A 21,341-nucleotide genomic window follows, 5' to 3' on the forward strand; every position below is an offset into this window, starting at 1 on the left:
TATAAGGGTTCTCGACAACCTGTGACATACAAGAGTAAACAACAAGATGGAGATTTAAATTTTGCTAAACAGTTCATATCTTAGTACAATTTATTAGTTTATTTCAATGATAAAAAGAGAGAGTACATTGGAATATACACAAGTCTAATACTTACTTAATATCATGTCTTTTCTCATGCCCACAGTAAAGCACTTGGCCAAGCGGCATTTCTTGCAGAAGGACCTGGATTCAACTGTGATGTCACATCTGCCCTCACATCGCCCACGAATCACCTGAAAGTTTACCACATACCTAGAGACAATGTCTGACACCACCTACCTAGAGACAATATCTGACACCACATACCTAGAGACAATATCTGACACCATATACCTAAAGACAATGTCTGAAGAGGAGGATGATTTGAAGCTGAGACTTCAAAAGTGCAATTTTATTTTCTAAAAGCACACTATTTGATAGATAAGATAAGATCTGGGTAATCTAACTTGCTACAAAGACTGCTTTATTAACAATGCATCAAATACAATCTGTCATGTCATATCAGGTGTCTTCAACGGAAAATTAATATATCTTGTAAAAAAAAAATGAACAAGAAAAATAGAGTGTAAAGATCTTATGCCTGCTGTTTAGCCCATGTTTCAATGTTTGTCTCAAGCACTGTCTTGGTCCCTGTATATAATGTGGCCTCAGTCAGGGCTGACCCTGAACTATTGAGACACCCAAGATTTGTCACATGATTCATGTCCTTCTCATCTTAAATTAACAATACACTAGTTTTAAAAAAAAACATATCATTTTTTACATGAATAAATAAAATCTGTGAAATCATATAATAAAATGCCCTGACTAATCAGTTAAATGTTATGTAGATTTCTAACTTTAGAACTTCAGTTTTACAAAGAATGATGAATGACCTTCCCTTTGTCATACAAGCAATGCTCTTTTTGTACTACACTTTATGCCCTTTTTGTACTAAGCCTTATTAATTTAGGATTTATATTTTATCATGTGAGAATAAGCCTTTATACTATTTGACCTATTTCTTCTCACAAAAATAATCAGCTACGTAAATAATCACACGAAAGGGTATAAAAAATTTCACAGGTTTTATTCTTGTTACACAGGATTGAATCATTTATTGAATAAGATCAAAAGTGTTGTTGCAAGCAAATCTCTCACCTTGTGTGCATTCCTGCGGAAAAATGCTTTGCAGGACTCGCAGGAGACAGCGTTGAAGTTGTAGCCCAGCGCCTTGTCCCCACAGACCAGACATGTCTTGTCCTTCTTCTGGAAGGTCATGGATGCCCCCGCTGAGGAATCAGGACTCTTCTGGTCACATTCCTGCAATTGGAGAAAAAAACACGACTGAGTACTATGGCTTCATTATCCAACATATGTGCAGATTTATCTAATCACTTTCATTCAATTTCATATTTTCAAGGAGTGTATGTAAATTAATAGACAATAATTATGGTCCTACAATTAAACAGAAAATGTCTTACTTTGAAAAACATATGTTTTTGTTCATTTACAGAACAATGAAATTCATGAAAAAAATTGTTCAAGGAACAATTGCAAATGCCAGCTGTACGACACACATTCTTTCTGTGGTCATCTATGGAGACATTACCTGTTCCTTAAAAGAGGGAATTTGTTTTATACTTTGTTGGACATGTTGGACATAGAATATTTTCAGTTAATTTACTTAACTAACCCTTAGATGTAACTGTAGTTTACATGTGCAGTAGTACCCATAGTTTGAGCCAATAGCTAATTGTGTGCCGTATTAACAAAACCATACTGCATACATAATTTAAAGTATCATTTATACTGTTCATGAAAGGTTCGTGAAAGATTCTTACTTTTCATGAATATTAATTTTTTTTCCAATCTTGAACTTCAAACCAGTTTCATCTACTGGTGGACCTACTTATACAGCACTTATATGGATGTAAAACAGACTGACAGAAAGTGAGGGAATCCTATATTCCTGGACTCCGCAATAATCCTATATTCCTGGATTCTGCAATAATCCATTCAGTACACACGTCTGTCAGTGCATTCACTACCAGTCTTATACTTCATCTCAGGAAGGTTGTTAATCAATAGTTAGAATTTCTGGCCATGGTAGAAAGAGGAGAATGCCTGGCTAGCTCATACAGTCATCACTGCACTATAACACTTTCAATTAATGCTTTGGTTTTGGATTCCATCTTAAGTTTGCAATAATGTACATTCTTACCTACAATAAATTCCCACGTAATATTCTTTAACCAATCTTAAAATATTAGTGATTATTGCAAAAATTCAATACCTAGCTAATCATCATGGCCCTCCAACACCATTTACAACCCCATTTGATCAGGCAGTAGCAATCTAAATCACATTAACCTACATCTAACTGAACATTTCCCATGCCATTCCAACTGTTTGGAATGTCCTCCAGCACTGTAGAGACATTCATTATTTTGATACAACTAAAAATGCTGCCCCTTTCACTGCTTGAACGTGTCCCAATTAGTGGAAAATCAATATAAATTGCAATAAGAACACCAAAACTGCCTGATTATTTAGCCTTTACCAGCCACAAAGCCAACTTTCTCCTGTTTTTATGTTACAATCTAACTTAATGTAATAGGAATGATTAGGTGATGATCAAATAATGACGTAAGATAATCTCAAATTAGGAAACTACAAATTAGAAAATTTTGCTACAAATCTTAAGGACATCTTATTGAGGACATTAATTTATTTCCTGATTAAGCAGTTTTCCTTCCTACAGGCTTAATTTGATATTATGTATTAACTTGTGTCAATATAACATCAGCTCTTAAACTGACCTTTTCCATAGAGTTCAATGAAAAAATGTCCAAAGAGAGAAGAATGTGAGAGTATACACAAGAAATGGTTGATAATAGAGCACCTCAATAACTTTAGATACCTTGATAATGGAGCACCTTGATTAATAATTCCAGTAGTCAGAGGCTTCCCTGTATCTGACTTATATTGTGGGTATACTGATTTATACTTCCCCAGAAGACATAAAAAAAATATCAAAACCTGCATCAGAGGTTTGCCAGCATCTGATCTTACTTACTTCCATCCGAAATCCAATGATAAAAATAAAAATCTGCATCAAACGACATTATCTCAATTCTCACCATGATGTAAGAGTTCTCCATCTCGAAAAAGTACTTCATCCTGACAGACAGCTGAGTGGACAGAACCGATCACTGTATGTACCCCGGTAGTTTGTGGAATCACAATCTGTAGTCTATTGAATCACTGTATGTAGTTTGTGGTGGCCTCACAGTACAGCCTGGAGTTCTAGCACTAACCTCTGAATGACCACCGCTCTATGTTTATCTCTGACCACTGGCAGAGTTGACCTACTTATTGATTCTCCAGGTAAAAGTGCAATGAGTTGTCAAATATTGCCAGCGTTCCTCGTAACAAGCCCACGAACAACAAAAATCCATCCTTCCCCTCTCACCACCACAGAATACACTGACAGTCAATACTATCTGTGGTCGCTACCATTAGCTTGTTGTCATCCATGATGAGAGAGGTGTTTGACCCCACTTGTGACCTTGAAGACCTACTCGGATCAATACCACTGGCTACTGTCATGCCGTCATAGCACGCATCAGAGAACAGATAATGAGCCAGGAAATCTCTGACTTCTCCTTTACCTATACTCTATACTTATGTGCCGTCTGGAAACATTTGTCAGTCTGACTTATATACATAATACAAAGTCTGTGTCTTACGCTGATTCTTATCATAATTAACCACTGTTTCTCATCTTAAAATTACAAAGTATAAAATATGCATTATTATATATGTGCTTCTCATCATAAACACACCGATGTTAAAAAAGTTGTTACACATATATGCCTGCCTGTTTCTTTATTATACATGTATATATACAAAGTTTTTCCCCTCTTTGTTTTAATCCTCAATGCTTCTAACCCCATCAGTGATTTTTAAAGTCAACGATTCTCCGAACCACCTTCCTAGCTGTTTTAATATTGCTCACCCAAGCAAACTTTGAGGAAGAATCCCTAATATATGATTTTAATAAGAAACAATTTAAGAGTTTGTGTAACACGGGTTTTTCCTCTAACTTCCCCTAAAAGACCCCTCAAACTAAGAGTTAATGGGTATTTGTGATGTTTCCGCGTAGGCATCCAGATTATCTTTAATAAGCCCATCTATTTATAAATATTAAAAAAAAAAAAAAAAAAATAAACATGACATTCCTTGTCAAAGTGAGAACAATGAGAGCTAATGTTTTTTTTATGTCCCAATTCATAAATTTCAGCGATCTTGGTTGGAATTTAACATTAGAGTTCATTGAACTCAGTTAAGTGGCTGCTTGGAACAGCCTGGCTGTTACGTGCGATCCCCCCTGGCTAACAATTCAGGTCAATGATCCAGTGACCCTGTTTGTAAAGAATGATGCAAAGTGACACACCCCCCCAATGTGACTGACCGTTCTGCTCCTAACTCCATTAAATCACACATATAAACAATCTATTTAAAAAATGCATAACGGAGTTTATTTCCGAAGATAATATAATTTGAATGGTACACTTCACAGCAGTTTTGGTTAAACTTTGAATATCTGTGATTTAATTGTTCATATACCATAGATATGGCTTTTGCTGGAAACTGTAACAATACAAAAATTTATAAGTACTTATATTAAAGTATGCACCCATCTGATACACATTAATGACTTTGACTCTGTGAGGTAACACAGCATAAAACAATGCTTGTGTGTTAAATAAGTTAGTATGACCATCTAATTTGCCTCTCAAAATAAATTTTACCAGGTTCATAAATCTTCACAATTGAATTTATTTCCTTTATAACTTTGGACAGGCATGCTAACCCCCTGAATACCATATATAGTCAAATTTAATTTCAAATTGATTTCAATTTTTTTTTTTTAATTTGCATCATATTATCAAGAGAAGATATCTTAATTCAGGGCTTTAACAAAGGTTTGAGGTGGGGGTGATAGATTTTTTAATAATTATAGTAAAATATTCTGGTATTTGCTATTCAGGTGAAGCGGCTTTTACACTTATATTATTCCTGAAATGTTGAATTTCCATGGTCCCCAGAGTGACCCTTTGAGTTCCCCGAGGTCCATGCCAGTTTTCTGTCCACATACTACATGTATAGACCTAAGCTACTGATTATCAAAACAAAAACATACAGTGTAAGTTTACTTTTGTTTTTTTATTTTTCTAGATAACATGTGCATGCTCATTATCTAATATATGTAAATCATATGAACACTTTAATACACATATGGTCGACATAAGGCCTATAAGTAAGGAATGGATTGAGTTTCTTAACTTAAAAAAAACTGAACTTAATTTTTCTTACAACGTGTCCAAGCGGGCGACAACCAAACCCTATCACAGACAACCACTATCGTTCACTGGGATCAAACTCGGGTCGCAGTGGTGAGAAGCGAGTGCATTGCCCACTACGCTATTGGACACCTTTCTTAACATTATCATCCAATGTAACAATAAGCCCTTTGGCAAAAAGGATCATCAACATCCCAGGACTTATAATGTGACAGTATGCTATGAACAATTTCTAAACCAAACATTTTCTGTAGAATAGGTTATAATGCAAGAATATCATAAAGGAATATACCAGTTTGTGCAAATTTGAGAGACTTTTCCCAAAGTAATGGAGGATACTTACATGATGTAAATTCATCTAAGTAAATATAAAACAATGTACCCTGTAAAGGATTCACAGATTTATGACCTATGTTGAACTAAATGGTAAAGAAAATAAACTGATAGGAAAACATATTGCTTAAACTAAACAAAACCTATTGGTTGATTAGAATTCCAAAGCAATATATGTGTCTGCATGGTAGTCTTAAAAACTTTGAAAAATCTTTGATTCCACCAGGGATTGAGAGTTAATTAAAACCTCTGTGTGTGAATGGCGTAAGTACTTTACTGGGGGGGGGGGGGGGGGGGGAGAGAAGAATAAAAAGCATTGCATTTCCATTGGTATCATTAAAAGAATAGCGACATCAATGTAATTAGCCCTATGTGACCTAATTAATAAATAGGAAGACATAGGAGAAATTCTGCTTGAAGTAGGTCAGCCTAACAGTGCTTTCCTGTATTTGCATGTACTAAGGCCGACTTTGTCAATCAAGTGAACCAGCTAGTAACACTCGGTGTCATGATCATCCACCAGACAAAAGAATCAGGACAAAAAGTGCCTTAATGAATAATTCCTGAAAATTGTCGACAGCATCTTAAGTACATACTAGTTAAAGATCATTCTGTTTGTCCTTCTTGAATTAGAAACTTTGTTATATTCTGGGATTTATTAGAGAGGATTTTAGGAAAACTGATAATCTTTTACTGATTTTAAAAGGATTGTAAAAATAGTATCATTTCAAATACATGTATTTCACACTGCCAGCAAGTGCAAATAAATTAACACATACTAGTTTAGCTTCTGTAATTACTTTATAATTACCAAATAACAAAATGATATAATATACCTAAAACACTTTTTAACTTTTAAAAATTTCATGTGAGCCAAAAGAGGTTTTTACCACCTAAAGTCATTGACAGTAATAGTAAGTTATAGGTCTTCAAATTCCTTCCTGATCCATGGTATTTATACAGATTACGTGACATTAATGAAAATTGAAGAAAAAAAACTACTTTTGGTTGAACACATAATCACAAGCTAAACATAACACATATACAAAAGTAAGACACCATTGTATACTCAATTATGATTTACACAAAATAAATATTGTTGAAAGCGATAATTGTCAGTGTGGATTACCCAAAGATGCTTTACCAAAACTTTTTCTTCAGTGATTACAAATCAATTTTAATATTCAAAGGTATAACTCACTAAAATAATGGCAAACCTACACTAGGTTTATTGTGAAATTTCATAGATAACAGACAGACAAGCAAAAATCAAATTTGATTTGAATTTATCAATCACACACTGAAGTAAAGTTAATAATGTAATTACACACTAAATAAAGTCAATTTAATTACTGAACATTTGTCTATAAATGTTTGTTGTTGTACATGTATTGTAATACAAAAAGATGTATATTCTCCCTAATATCATCAAGAGAGCCCAGCCCCTTGACCCAGGGGTCAAGGATTTCAAATTTTTAATAGAGGCATCCCAAATCAAAAAGACCAAAAGAGCCGCAGGCTTTATAACACCCAAACCCATGATGTCATGAATTTTACAGTTTTACTAGTGGCATCCCTGCTCATCCTAACCACACCCATAATATGGCTGCAAGCAAAATGCCAGTTGGAAGACACAGGGAAAGATACAGAGGACAACTAAATTACTTTAAAGGGCCACTTTCACAAACAAATATTGGTAGTCAGATACCTGTAGTAAAGCCATTTTAACAAGACCTTGGACTTTGGAAGGACGTTTCTATCTATTTCTTGCGTCAAAACAAGTTAAAAATGATGCCGGTTTTTTCGAATGCAAGATAATTAACACAGATTGCGTTAAGTCTTAGCATAAAAGCCCTGACAAATTGTGTTGATTTCAAAGAACCATGGCTGATTGGCCAGCAATGAAAAAAGACAGGCCTACATCACATCACTGTTTGACACAACTACCCACAGTCCAAGTTCTAGTTAAAATGGTTCTAAATCCAGCTGGATCTCACATCCAAATTGTCTTACCTTACTAACATCCATGTTGTCAAATATCAACAAGTCAGAAAAACAAAAGCTTGTCCCATTTAAACCGATTTCCTAAATTAAATTAACAAGCTTCCTAATCTTAAACACATATAAGGAAGTTCCAAAGTTTGTCATCTTGATCAGTCTTACCCCCAGAACTAACTTCCTGAATGCTGACAGAACCAGACAACTGAGAAGGAGGTCCAAGACACAGACACACAACCTACCGCGGGCTTCATTACCGGAGGACCAAATCAATCCAACAGGGCACATCCATCCCTGTATTAGTTTACAAATTCACCCTTACAGGGGCAGAGCGTTAGCACATTAAGATGCTTCTACAGCCTCTTGACTGCGGTATTGATCAGATCATTGCCTGGATGAGTAGAAGTTACACCTCTTACAACATTGCAGGCTCTAACTCTTCCTGTCAAATGTCTCCAGGCTCAGAAAGCTACAGCAGCTTAATTATTTTTCATCAGAGTCTTACTTTTGGTTGGAGGAAGTGAAGAACCCGTGCTGAAAGTGAGCTTTAAGATTTGATGTTTTACAACAGATCACAGCATTATTTTTAATAACAAACTACAAGCTAATGTTTCATAAAGAAAATTTTTAAGTTTTACAAAACTAAAGTAAAAACCCTTCAGCTAGTCCTCGACCCATCTTCACTAGCCTTTAAATAGTGACGATCAGCATTGCTTCTTCATATTCCCAGTATTGAGCAGCAGATCAAATATATTGTAATGGTAATACCCACTATTAGCTATTAAATCATTATCAAAATAATAATAAAAGGTTTGATCTGATTTTAGTACATGTTATTAATGCAGAAGTCTAAAATTACGCAATGAAAGCAATGAAGTTTCTCCTGACCTTGAATTCAAATATATACATGTAACCTCAAAATGAGCTAACTTTAGACACTTGCAGACTTCCTGGCGATAGAACTTACATAATCTATTGATCTTAGTCCTTGTTTGACAAAAGAAATATACATGTATAGAAACCCAATGAGACTGATCAACATTATGTCTGAATTGCATGGTCCTGGAGCCATTTATATTCGTCCTTAGTTTTCTTAAATAGTTTTTGTAAAATATGCTGAATATTGAATTCTAAAGCAATATTACATTATAACTATGTTATATTATATCTACTATTGTCATAAATTATCAAAATAGTTGAGAGAATAATAACAAAAAATGCAAGAAAATATTTTGCATGCTTTTTTATACTGAAATAATTTCAATTGTACTGCATTTCTTTGAGAGAGAAGCGTTAAAAATTTCTCTATGTTACAGGCAAACTTGAATATAACGAATACGAATAAAGCGAATTTACGGCTATACTGAATTCTTATTTATGTCCTGGCAAATTTCTTATATGAACCTTTAGAAAAATGCTGCATATAACTTACACGGGTATAATGAATTTACGGCTATAACGAACTTCAAGTAATTTTAAGACCCTGCTAGCTTCACTTTTCACATATTTTATCATTTTTATAACAAATATTCCTTTTCAAATGTCATTAAAAATACATGCAATTTTAAGATGCATCTATAAAACACTCAAAATTCAAATAGTATACAGATTTTTTTTTTAAATTGAAGTGAAATGGTTATTTTAGCTTTTTTTGTAAATGAAGGTAAAACTGATTTTATAACTTACGATAGTTTGGAAAACTGTCAGCTGATTATTCTATAACAAATTCGCTATAACATTTCTTACGAATTCGTTATAAATGTATATAGGAATTATGGCTATAACGAAGTTTTTTCAATGGTCCTTTGCATTTCGTTATAAACATGTTTTGCTGTTACTATTTCTTTCAAAGATTCCAATACAATGTGTACTGTAACTAATAGAAACCCTCCCTCTTATTAATTATAATAATTAAATTTGTGATCGCCTTATACTTACAGATGATGCAGAGAATCAAACTAAGTCCCTTGTGACATCATCTGTTTAAAAATCACGACACAGCAGCTAATAAAACTCTGACGGGAGATATACTGCTGAAACAAGGCAATATACACCGATTTGATGGAGACAAATAATTTACAGTGTAGTGGAAGTCACTGCCTCTTTTATGGAGGAATTAAATCACTTACAGGTAAATTATCGGAGTGGAGAGGTCAGTTTATTGGTCACCACAATACGGGGAGATCAATATTTCTGTGATTCACGTTCCTGGACATCAAATCCTTGAGAAATCAAATTACAACAAAAATTGCACATCTTCTAGCTTTCACACCCAGCCTCGAACAATACACTAAATCAACTCCAGATTGAACAAGTACAAAATCCCACGGTGGATGTAAACATCCCCACATTCATATATTAATTAAGACAAAAAAACCGTGATATGGCTGCTGCATGCTGGATTTATCATCTACATTTATCGGATATTATACTTTGGGGATAAATTATCCCTGTGCATCTCAATATGCAGAGTATAATCTCGAGGCTGCTGGGTGATGTACTTGATCGCCTCGTGTAGTCTCCTAGTGCAGTGGGGACCCTGAGCTGTAGCGGGGACCCATGATGACAGACCAAACTCCACTGTCGCCTCATCAACCAAGGTCAAAATCCCCTAATCAGTCCTAATCTAGTGTACATTTAGATGGACCTAATAGCTTCTCATTTTTGGGGTTTTTTTCATTTGAAGGAATTGAAATCTTGATTGTTCATGACCACGCATTACATTAAAGTTGACAATCCCAGAGTGCAACGTGCTTGAACTTAAGATATATCGTATCTTTGTTTATGCAGCAAGCTATCAAAATACAGTATCAAGATTATATGCTTTGTATTTATTTTTTTCGAACAAAATAATCCATTAAACCCTTTGGACAAACAATCTGGTGCCTTAAAATATGACTCTTTTATTTATAACCTATTGCTTTTTTTATGAATTTTATAGCTAATGTTCTTTTGGTTGTCCTTCTTTAACAAAAGTACTGTCTCAACATCAGTAACATCGGGCCTGGAGCTTATAATAAAACATAATGATCAGTTATCACTTTAACACTATACATTCCTTTTGTTGAGCATGAGACTTAGATCAAAAGTGAGCTGCTCATCTTTAAAGTTTAATGGCCCGCGGGGCCAGCTGTAAGACAGTTGATTTTGGTTTCTGTTCCCATTAACACCTTAGATTATCTTTGCCAAACATATCTGGATCCAATTTATGGATAGGTTCTATTGTTAATTATAAAATAAGGTACAGTTTCTCTCAATGTTTGCCCTAAATTTCACAAGTTGATACAATCTCAAAAAAATACACATATATATTCTTGAACACATGTATATTATACATATAAAGAACCAAGTTATACACTTTTATCCTGTTTTCAAAAAAAGAATGACTTAAAAGTTTTGCCATTTTCTAAGATATGGTAAAAAATGATGAAAAATGGCACATTTTCTTATAGTTTCTTGAAGAGAAAAATGTGTCTGCAGCTGTCGCCCACAACAAAATTAATTTATTTTATGCGATATCACAAGATAATGTTATAACGTAAGTTTCATTGTGGGTGACGGCTGCTGACATAGTTTTCTATTCAAAAAACCACTGACGAAATGGTGTCTTCTGCTGAGTTTTTAAGAAAATTATGGGAAAATGCACTGTTTATGACATCACAATTACACTTGTGAAAGTCTAATCATGCAGGTAACTCTAGATTCTTAATTTATGGGTATTCTTGTGTAAATAATTGTTACATTTGAAATTGTTGTGATGTTTTTAAAAATCATTTTAAAACAAGGCATAATATGACTGAAACCTTACCTAGTCTTTCCACCTATTTCATTGAAATAACATACTGGTAATAGTTTCATTGGGATGGAAATATGGCAGATATATATAAATACATTAAATACATGTTAACCAATCAAAATACTGTAATGTATATTGATGAAGTTGTTTTTACTCCTCTTATCCAATCAGCAGTTGGAATCTATTAATTAAGTGATGTTCTTAATCGTTAAGAATTTCCCAGTGCATAATGATAGTCAAATTTTAAATCAACAGCTTTAAGAGAATCAAAAATCATTTAGAAAATAAAGAAAATAATTTTCTTGGATAAGAGTTTTAGATGAACCAGTGAAAAAGAAGGTTATGTCCTGAATAAGTTATATCATATTCATTCAAAATTTAGTAATAAAGAAGGAACTCTGACATCTTGATCACTGAAATCTTGATTGATGTGATCTACGTTATGTATACATGTACATAGACAATGGAAATTGTTGTTATAACTTATATGATTTCATTTAGTTTTGAAAAACACTAAAACATCTTCGTAAATCCTTAAATTCTTTAAACCAAGTAATTCCTGCACCCTTTTATTACAAATATAAAAGAAGAAAGTATTTTGCGAATCAGATTATGATTAACACATCATTTCTTGGAAAACAATTATGTACAACATGGAAATAAAAACTTGACGTTTATTCTATTTCTCTAAAGGAAATACAGTCTTTTAAACAAAATTCTAACATGTAGCACATTGATCTTGTTTTTTAAAATCAGAATTTTTATCTACCTGTATCATAATACCTGGGTAAGTAATAACTTTATTTATATCTAACTGTATCACTATACGTGGTTAAGTAGTTACTGAACAGGTACATGTACCCTACAGGTAATGTTAGACAGCTAAACACCATGGAGCACATAAATGACAGGTGGAAAACTCAGACAAAATGACGTCAGAATAATCTGATTGCAAACTCTAAGGTTATGTATATATGTACTGCGTCATCAACACGTGACTATACCCTCCCTCGAGGCATATTTATACTCTATCTTCACTGACCATGAATGCTGTCTGAAACCAATATAATCTGCATGGTAATGTCACCTTCTACATCTTCACTACGACCATGAATGCTGCCTAAAACCAATATAATCTACATGGTAATGCCACCTTCACCATCTTTACTACGACCATGAATGCTGTCTGAAACCAATATAATCTGCATGGTAATGTCACCTTCTACATCTTCACTACGACCATGAATGCTGCCTAAAACCAATATAATCTACATGGTAATGCCACCTTCACCATCTTTACTACGACCATGAATGCTGTCTGAAACCAATATAATCTGCATGGTAATGTCACCTTCTACATCTTCACTACGACCATGAATGCTGCCTAAAACCAATATAATCTACATGGTAATGCCACCTTCACCATCTTTACTACGACCATGAATGCTGTCTGAAACCAATATAATCTGCATGGTAATGCCACCTTCTCCATCTTCACTATGACCATGAATGCTGTCTGAAACCAATATAATTTGCATGGTAATGCCACCTTCTCCATCTTTACTACCACCATGAATGCTGTCTGAAACCAATATATCCTACATGGTAATGCCACCTTCTCCATCTTCACTACGACCATGAATGCTGCCTGAAACCAATATATTCTACATGGTAATGCCATATCCTTCATGACTCAAGATACCTCGGTTCTCCAGCCATGCTCGATTGTTATACTCGCATACCGAGTCATTATGGGGCACTTCATCTGAGGCAACAGTCCAAGTACATTAGTTCCCTACTGTATATACATATACTTGCCAGTAAGTAAGAGTTAGTGGGGAGAAGAAAATCAAGTGACGTGTTGGGGTGTGACATTGGTAATTTTTTTCACAAGAAAGAAGCAATTGAAAACTTTTTGCAAAAAAGTGAGTATATGCGGTATGTTGTCCCCACACACACAAACCAGGTGATGAGCTATTTACCTGTTCTGAGCAGTCTACGGGCCCGTAGAGGCCGGTCATATTAGGCATCAGAGGATTCAGCTCCTGAAAAGAGAGAAAATGAGTTACTTCTCTTTCTATGGGGTTTGTAATAAAAATGTAGATTACAAGAGAATCTTCATTATAATCTATACAGACGATACAATAAAAGAAACAAAAACATTCACCAGTCTCAGCCTTTGTGACTTCTATAAGTATTAATTTCACAAACTTTGAAGGATTTTACAATGACACTTATATTCTAATGGAGGAATAGCATAATTATATTAGGCTGCATATTATAAATTTTGGGCAGTCAATCAATGACCTTGAGAAATTGGTCAAGTTATACCTGTTTCCTCTCTTAAATTGGGTAGTGACTAAAACTTTTGGCTTGCACCACCATGTAGTACCAACCAACTAACAATTTGAACAGCACAATGCCCCCATACATAGGTTGATTTAAGCAGGCTCCAGTTTAGCGTAATTATGTCAGAGCCACAGTCTTTGTATGTCCCTCTACCCACAAAAAGACTGGGTTTCAAAAGAATGTCAACCTCTCAGAAAAAATCATCTCAAAATGCCTCCCGTCACCGAGATTTAGGAGAGTAAAATCATGTAATAAGATCCATTTGAAATCAGTTGCAAAACTTGAGGGTAGATTGCCTAAATATTGGGGGGGGGGGGGGGTCACTTAAAGCTTTTTTAAAAAGGCCAGTTCCAAGTATAAAATTCTGATATGAAGAAAATATCAAACATCTATAAAATGAGATTGATGAGATTAAAGTGTCCACAGAATCAAGTTGGCTGCACGAGTTCATCTATAATTGGACACCAAGTGCATCCATAAATTCCATGTACATGTATAACATACAACAATCTCCATACTGCATGGAATTCTATATGAAATACAGATAAACTATGATACAGGTATCTCAAACACACCATCATCAATCTGTAACTCATAACTGCCCCCTTGCTACTGATTCCTAATTAAGCACCTGGGATTGCTTTAAAGAATGAATATGGTGGCATATCAATATGCAAAATATCATTATAGAATGATATTAATTAACTGTTCACAGCAAAAAAGGGCAAAGTAAGATTATATGCAAATCAATGTTATTGAAGTTTCACAATACAGAAATAAATGACTACCATCTGATTTTAGAATAAACCTCGAAGACAAAAAATGAAATTGAATTTCATCTTGATGTAAGTGCATCGTTTCTTCAGTTTAGAATCAAATGTCATAAAACTTTGTTATTTTTCAAACAATCTTCCATTATGACTGGGTGGTATGTATCTGATTATTCAGATTTCAGTTACTTGGAGATCAATAAAAAAGACCTACTTGACAGATGACACTGAATCTATCAGCTAGCATCCTCAATTTATTACAGATTTTACTAGCATAAATTCACTCCCGCACATTGTAAATTACGTGAATCTAAAGTAAAAACAATAAGTATAGGTAGTCTTTGCTTAATGAAGTTTCTCTAACTAGGTACTAGTTCAGTTTGTTCATGGTATACATGTACTGGTAGTATTAAAACTCCGGCAAGAATTTTTCGCTGTAATATAAGTAGTTTGCATTAGAAATATCAGTGCAAGTAGTGCACCTAGTCAAAAGGATTGTTTTCAAGATTCAAATTCTAATTTTATACATGATTTTAAGATTTTTTACATCTGCATAAAAAATGCTTTTCCAGCAATAAACATGATAAGTAGGTTATATTGCACCGTGTTGTTTAAATTTCCAAAATGTATAAACTTTACTATTAGAAGGCATGGTGTACTTCCAATTAAAATTCTAACACATCTAAAAAAAATTGTGAATCATTATGTAACTGCATAAATGTTTTAATCTTGAGCCAAACACATCAGAATTATAAATGTTTTTTAGTAATCTACATGTAATTAAAATTCTACATGAAGCTGTCACTGCATAGTAAACAAAGTAGTGCGAGGCACAATGTGTGGGCTTTGAATGGTAAGCTGTATATGCCTCATCAGACACAATTTTGATCAGCTGAAGCTAATCACAACAAGACACAGAAAAGACACAAAAAATTTCCATTCAATTTAAGGTCAATTATCAGCACACAGTTGTTGTTTCAATTAGAAAGTCAAATAAAGGTGAATTCCAAGTACCGGTACATATGTACTATAATTTAATATTCATTTTTTTTGCTCATAAATTATGCAAATTCTTAATGATACTGTAAATGTACTATATTTGGCATGTACGATATTTGGCAGAATATAATTTTTTCAACAGGTTAACGTGGATTTCATTTAGCACATTTTTTAATGTACCTATTTATCTTTGTGTGTGTAATTATATATTTTACATTTAGCGATGTACTTGATTTAGTGGACGCCGTTTTCTGCAAAAAATGCCACATGTAATAAGTTCACAGTACAATGTAGTTAATTCATAACATGTAGGTTATTTAATTTTAAGACAGATTGATCAAAAAGAAATAAGACATCAACATTTATAAGCAAATTCTGATACAATATGAAAGACTATACATCAAGACCTAGCATTGATAGACAGATGAGTTTAAGTTCATGTCTCTATCAAAGATTCCTTAATCCCTGGGGCTGCTTATAAGGAAGCAAGCCTAATACATTAAATTAATACAAAAATTAAGGCATGTATTGATGTTCATTGACTAATTCTAAACAAAAATACGCCCTAGCTATCAAATTCCTAAAATATTGACCTCATTGTTTTAGGAAAACTTTTTTTAAAAATTTACTATTTTCTCTGAAATTCTACATAAATTTTGGTAAAATTTTCTGACAAAAATTGCAAATTTCCAAAACATATTGTGTCAAAAACTATTCATATACATTAGAATGAACATAACAGTTATTGAATATTTTGCTGAATTCTGCAAATACTGTTTATCTTAGCATGTTTCCTCCAATAAAAGACCTTCATCACCAATTGCTGTAGATTGGATCATTTATTTTATTGAGCCACTTTCATGCTGTTGATTTGTAATTTTAAGGAATTAAAGAGCAATATGGAAAGAAAAAAACATACCAGGTACATTCTTCAACTGCTGGAACATCACCAAAATCTTTGCAAAATTTGTAATTATAATTATTTTTTATTCTTGAGAACTTTGAAGGACTCAACAAAATTAAAAATGAAATTCTGACTAAAAGACTGTGATATTCAGAAGTACCATTACTCTATGAGTTCTGATGTAAATAAATGTTACCAAGCCCCCAAAGCTAACAGAATTGTTTATTGACAAAACATCAAGTCCAGTGCAAACAACATTACCCCTGACCAAGAATGGCTAAAGGTCATTATTCAGGTTCCAGGTTACAAGCATGTACTTACAGGTTCCAGGTCACATGTACCATTGCTTCATATGTTTATCATCAAAGATAGTTGTCAGTAAACACTTGAGGCAGCACTTCAGGCAGGTTAATTGGGTCTCAACTTCTTGTGGTGTAGGGTATCATTTCATAGGTATCAGAACATATGACACATGAATATAGCTAATGTATATCTTACATCCACTACCCATTTTTCCCTTGATTTCCTAAGAAAATCGCTTATAATTCATATAGAAACTGACAAGACTTGAAATCCATGCAATCCAGTAACTGGCCTGCTTGTAGATTCTACACATTGCTTTAACTTTTAAGAGGGCTTGTTGGTCTTGGCCATTTTCAGGCTATTTTGACCTTCTTATGTAGAAGAGTTCTCTATAAAAATATCAGAAGATGCTAAAATTTTAAAGCTTAATTATTTGGATTTTTCTTACCAACATGTTAATTTATGGCCATTATTATCCTATGTCAAAGTTTAAGGTAGGTTTCATGGTTAATATTTGCTGACTTCCCAGCCTTTTTAGAATATGCTTTTTGATGAATTGTTTAGCTGATTAAATGTAAACTTTTATTCGATCAAGAAGCTTTAATATATATTTTTTACATCATTCATTGGGTTTTTTTTGTGCTTCTTGTTTTAATTTTGCATGGATTATACTTCCGTAACTGATCATAACTTATAATTAAGTGTGCTGACATAACAGTTATTATAATACTTTATGTATTCCTTTTATGGATAATTAATTGAATGTTTCAGAAATGGATGTATGTACATGTATATTTACATCTACCAGGTATGATTCTCTCTATTTCTAACGGAAACTTATAGTTAATTCATAGTTCTATAGAAACAGCCAGACTGAAATCTACATGCCCCGTTTATCGATTGGTCAAAATCTTCAGCAGCTGAAACTGACAGGACTGAAATTGACAGGTCTGAAATTGACACACCCTGTTTATCAATTGGTCAAAACCTACAGCAACCTAAGAAAAATCACAGACTGCATGAAATAATCATGATGATGTCAGACTCAAGGTGTCACTGGAGACGATTCAGCTGTTTCTTTTACTTATGAACATTAACAGTTATTTAGTGAATTTTACTTACTTTTTAATTTAATTTCTAATCAATTTATTAATTAGTCAAAAGAAAGATGTAAATATAAACAAAGAAATGCTTTCTTTGATGATTTATGTGGGTTATAAAGGTAAGGATCATTGCAGAAAAAATTAACATAACCCATTAACGCAGGTTATGTATTTAAACAGACCACAGATCTCACTGGCCATTTATATGTTTACAAATTTTTAAAGACTATGATCTTTAATGACATAAGATATTGTCACCCTTCATCACACTACCTTTTATTATAAGATGTACTGGGTAACACAATTTCTTACATGGTAAATATCCAGAAGAAACCTAAAATTAGCTCTATTTACTGTTTTTGTCCCCGTCTTTCCCTATGGGAATTTTATCTGATCATAAACATGACAAAAAATTGATCAAACTTTGTAGTCTCTCAGCTGGATGTCTGTTTCTAGTCCAAGGACAAACTCATCTTCATCCAAGAAGTCTGAGCTTCAACATCAGACATCTTGTTCACAGGACCTGAAGCAATATGGTAGCTTTAAATTATCAAAATAAAAAAGTGCCGAGACACTATAGATACAACTTTTTGCTCACAAGTCATTATGCCTGATATAAGGCATAAGCACAACAGTAGATTTTTTTTCCATTGATAAGTAGTAGTTAGAAGAAGAAATATAACGCTAGTAAACACTTTACTGACACCGTACTTTGGATTTCCTCAATTATTATTCATATTCTACAGTAATAGAACCATTTTAACAAGAGCTTGGACTTTGGGTAGTTGTGTCAAACAGCAATGTGATGTAGGTCTGTCTATTTCACTGCTGGCCACTCAGCCACGACTCTTTGAAATCAACAAGATTTGTCTGGATTTTGAGCCAAGACTATGCAATCGGTGCATATTTCGCTTGAAAACGCGTCATTTTTAACTTGTTTTGACACAAGGAATAGATAGCTGCCTCCAACCAAAGTCCAAGGTCTTGTTAAAATTGTTCTAATATAAGTAAAGTACATCAGTCCTTGCTTATCGCTGTGGCCATGGGCATTGATTAGGTCAGTAACTCAAAGGTCGCTGATTCAAACCACACTGTGGTCACTTGAAGTTGTGTGTGTTGTGCACTTAGTCTAGACATTTTACCTACATTGTCTCCGTGCACTCAGCTGAAATTGTGTACCAGCTTACACCTGTGATGGACTGGTGTCCCATCCAGGAGGAGTCAATGACTCTCATCCGACTGGTGTCCCATCCAGGAGGAGTCAATGACTCTCATCCGACTGGTGTCCCATCCAGGAGGAGTCAATGACTTTCAACCGACTGGTGTCCCATCCAGGAGGAGTCAATGACTCTCAACCGACTGGTGTCCCATCCAGGAGGAGTCAATGACTCTCATCCGACTGGTTCCCATCCAGGGGGTGTCAATGACTCTCATCCAACTGGTGTCCCATCCAGGGGGAGTCAATGACTCTTATCCGACTGGTGTTCCTTCCAGGGGGAGTCAATGACTCTCCCCCGACTGGTGTCCCATCCAGGAGGAGTCAATGACTCTCAACCGACTGGTGTCCCATCCAGGAGGAGTCAATGACTCTCATCCGACTGGTGTCCCATCTAAGGGGAGTCAATGACTCTCATCCGACTGGTGTCCCATCCAGGGGGTGTCAATGACTGTCATCCATCTGGTTCCCATCCAGGGGGACTCAATGACTCTCATCCGACTGGTGTCCCATCCAGGGGGAGTCAATGACTCTCAACCGACTGGTGTCCCATCCAAGGGGAGTCAATGACTCTCAACCGACTGGTGTTCCATCCAGGGGGAGTCAATGACTCTCATCCAACTGGTCCCCATCCAGGGGGGAGTCAATGACTCTCATCCGACTGGTGTTCCATCCAGGGGGAGTCAATGACTCTCATCCGACTGGTGTTCAATCCAGGGGGAGTCAATGACTCTCATCCGACTGGTGTTCCATCCAGGGGAGTCAATGACTCTCATCTGACTGGTGTCCCATCCAGGAGGAGTCAATGACTCTCAACCGACTGGTGTCCCATCCAGGGGGAGTCAATGATTGTCATCCGACTGGTGTCCCATTCAGGAGGAGTCAATGACTCTCAACCGACTGGTGTCCCATCCAGGGGGAGTCAATGACTGTCATCCGACTGGTGTCCCATCCAAGGGGAGTCAATGACTCTCATCCGACTGGTGTCCCATCCAGGAGGAGTCAATGACTCTCAACTGACTGGTGCCCCATCCAGGGGGAGTCAATGACTCTCATCCGACTGGTGTCCCATCCAGAAGGAGTCAATGACTCTAAACCGACTGGTGTCCCATCCAGGGGGAGTCAATGACTCTCATCCGACTGGTGTTCCATCCAGGAGGAGTCAATGACTCTCATCCGACTGGTGTCCCATCCAGGGGGAGTCAATGACTCTCATCCGACGACTCTCATCCGACTGGTGTTCCATCCTGGGGGAGTTAATGACTCTCATCTGCTTTGCATCACAGAAACCATCCATAAACACTAGCCTTATGCACCTTCATGGCACAGATGAGGATTTAACTAACTTCATCAGTTTATATTACATATTGCCAATCTTTCATACACCTCTTATGGTTTACTTAAAGTTAATATTGCACTTACAATAATTCTTATCAATATACCTAACAGGTGATCCATGTACAATAAAACAATTTTGGACTACTTTTGAAATTTGGTCATCTATCTGTAAATATGGTTCATTTCCAGGCAACAGAGCTTCATTTATGAACAAAACAGTAAATTAAAAATATCTTATTTGGGTTTTAAGGTGACTTTATCAGGTCAAGGTCACATTTTTTTAAAGTTTATTTTTTAAAAAATCCTACATTTATACAACTATAGCACCTTATCATATGTAACATTAACTTTCTACACGTTTCTATAAGATCTGCCTTAAACTTTTAATTTGAAATATGGTATTTGGAGCTATAAACTATCATTTAGTAAAGAAAAAATCCCTTTCTATATCTTTTTATAAAGCTCTTCATTAAAAGGAGGTATGAATATAGCCTAAAAAAGGCCACAACTATCAAGCCCCCTTAACTTTGTGAACAATGTAACCTCAAGATTTATACATAACTACTGGTAGGCATCTTTTCAATCTTTGTATGCCTTGCCTATTCATGTGTGACCAGACGCTTGGTCATGGATCAAACATACAGGTAAAAAGTAAAACATGTAGAGCACCAAGTTAACTTTCCAATAATGCACAACTAAAATGCATCGAACAATAACTCATGCTGATATTAACTATCTATCATATCTGAATCCTTTGCCAGCTTCTTTACATACATCCTAATTAACATGGACTCTGAATATCACAATTTCCATGTCTGGGATTTAGAGGGGAAAAAAACCCTGA

At 35.0% G+C, this 21,341-nt stretch overlaps 1 protein-coding gene across 12 annotated transcripts in view; it reads right to left on the reverse strand.

The window, feature by feature from the left end:
- LOC105347138 (vitamin D3 receptor B) overlaps positions 1-21,341 on the reverse strand; it is a 48,580-nt gene that overhangs the window by 5,976 nt on the left and 21,263 nt on the right. For 8 of the 12 annotated variants that reach the window (XM_066077480.1, XM_034448472.2, XM_034448476.2 and 5 more), the window contains 3 exons: positions 13,498-13,560; positions 1,181-1,342; positions 156-273 (listed from right to left, as the gene is read on the reverse strand). In XM_066077480.1, coding sequence (XP_065933552.1) covers positions 156-273; positions 1,181-1,342; positions 13,498-13,560 — 343 coding nt within the window. Of the gene's footprint in view, positions 1-155; positions 274-1,180; positions 1,343-3,162; positions 3,662-7,884; positions 8,023-13,497; positions 13,561-16,552; positions 16,609-21,341 lie in introns of those variants that run through there. The other 4 variants (XM_066077482.1, XM_066077481.1, XM_066077486.1 and 1 more) reach the window with 4 other exon arrangements.

This window comes from Magallana gigas, chromosome 2, assembly GCF_963853765.1.
Source record: "Magallana gigas chromosome 2, xbMagGiga1.1, whole genome shotgun sequence".
In the NCBI taxonomy this organism is placed as follows: Eukaryota; Metazoa; Mollusca; class Bivalvia; order Ostreida; family Ostreidae; genus Magallana; species Magallana gigas.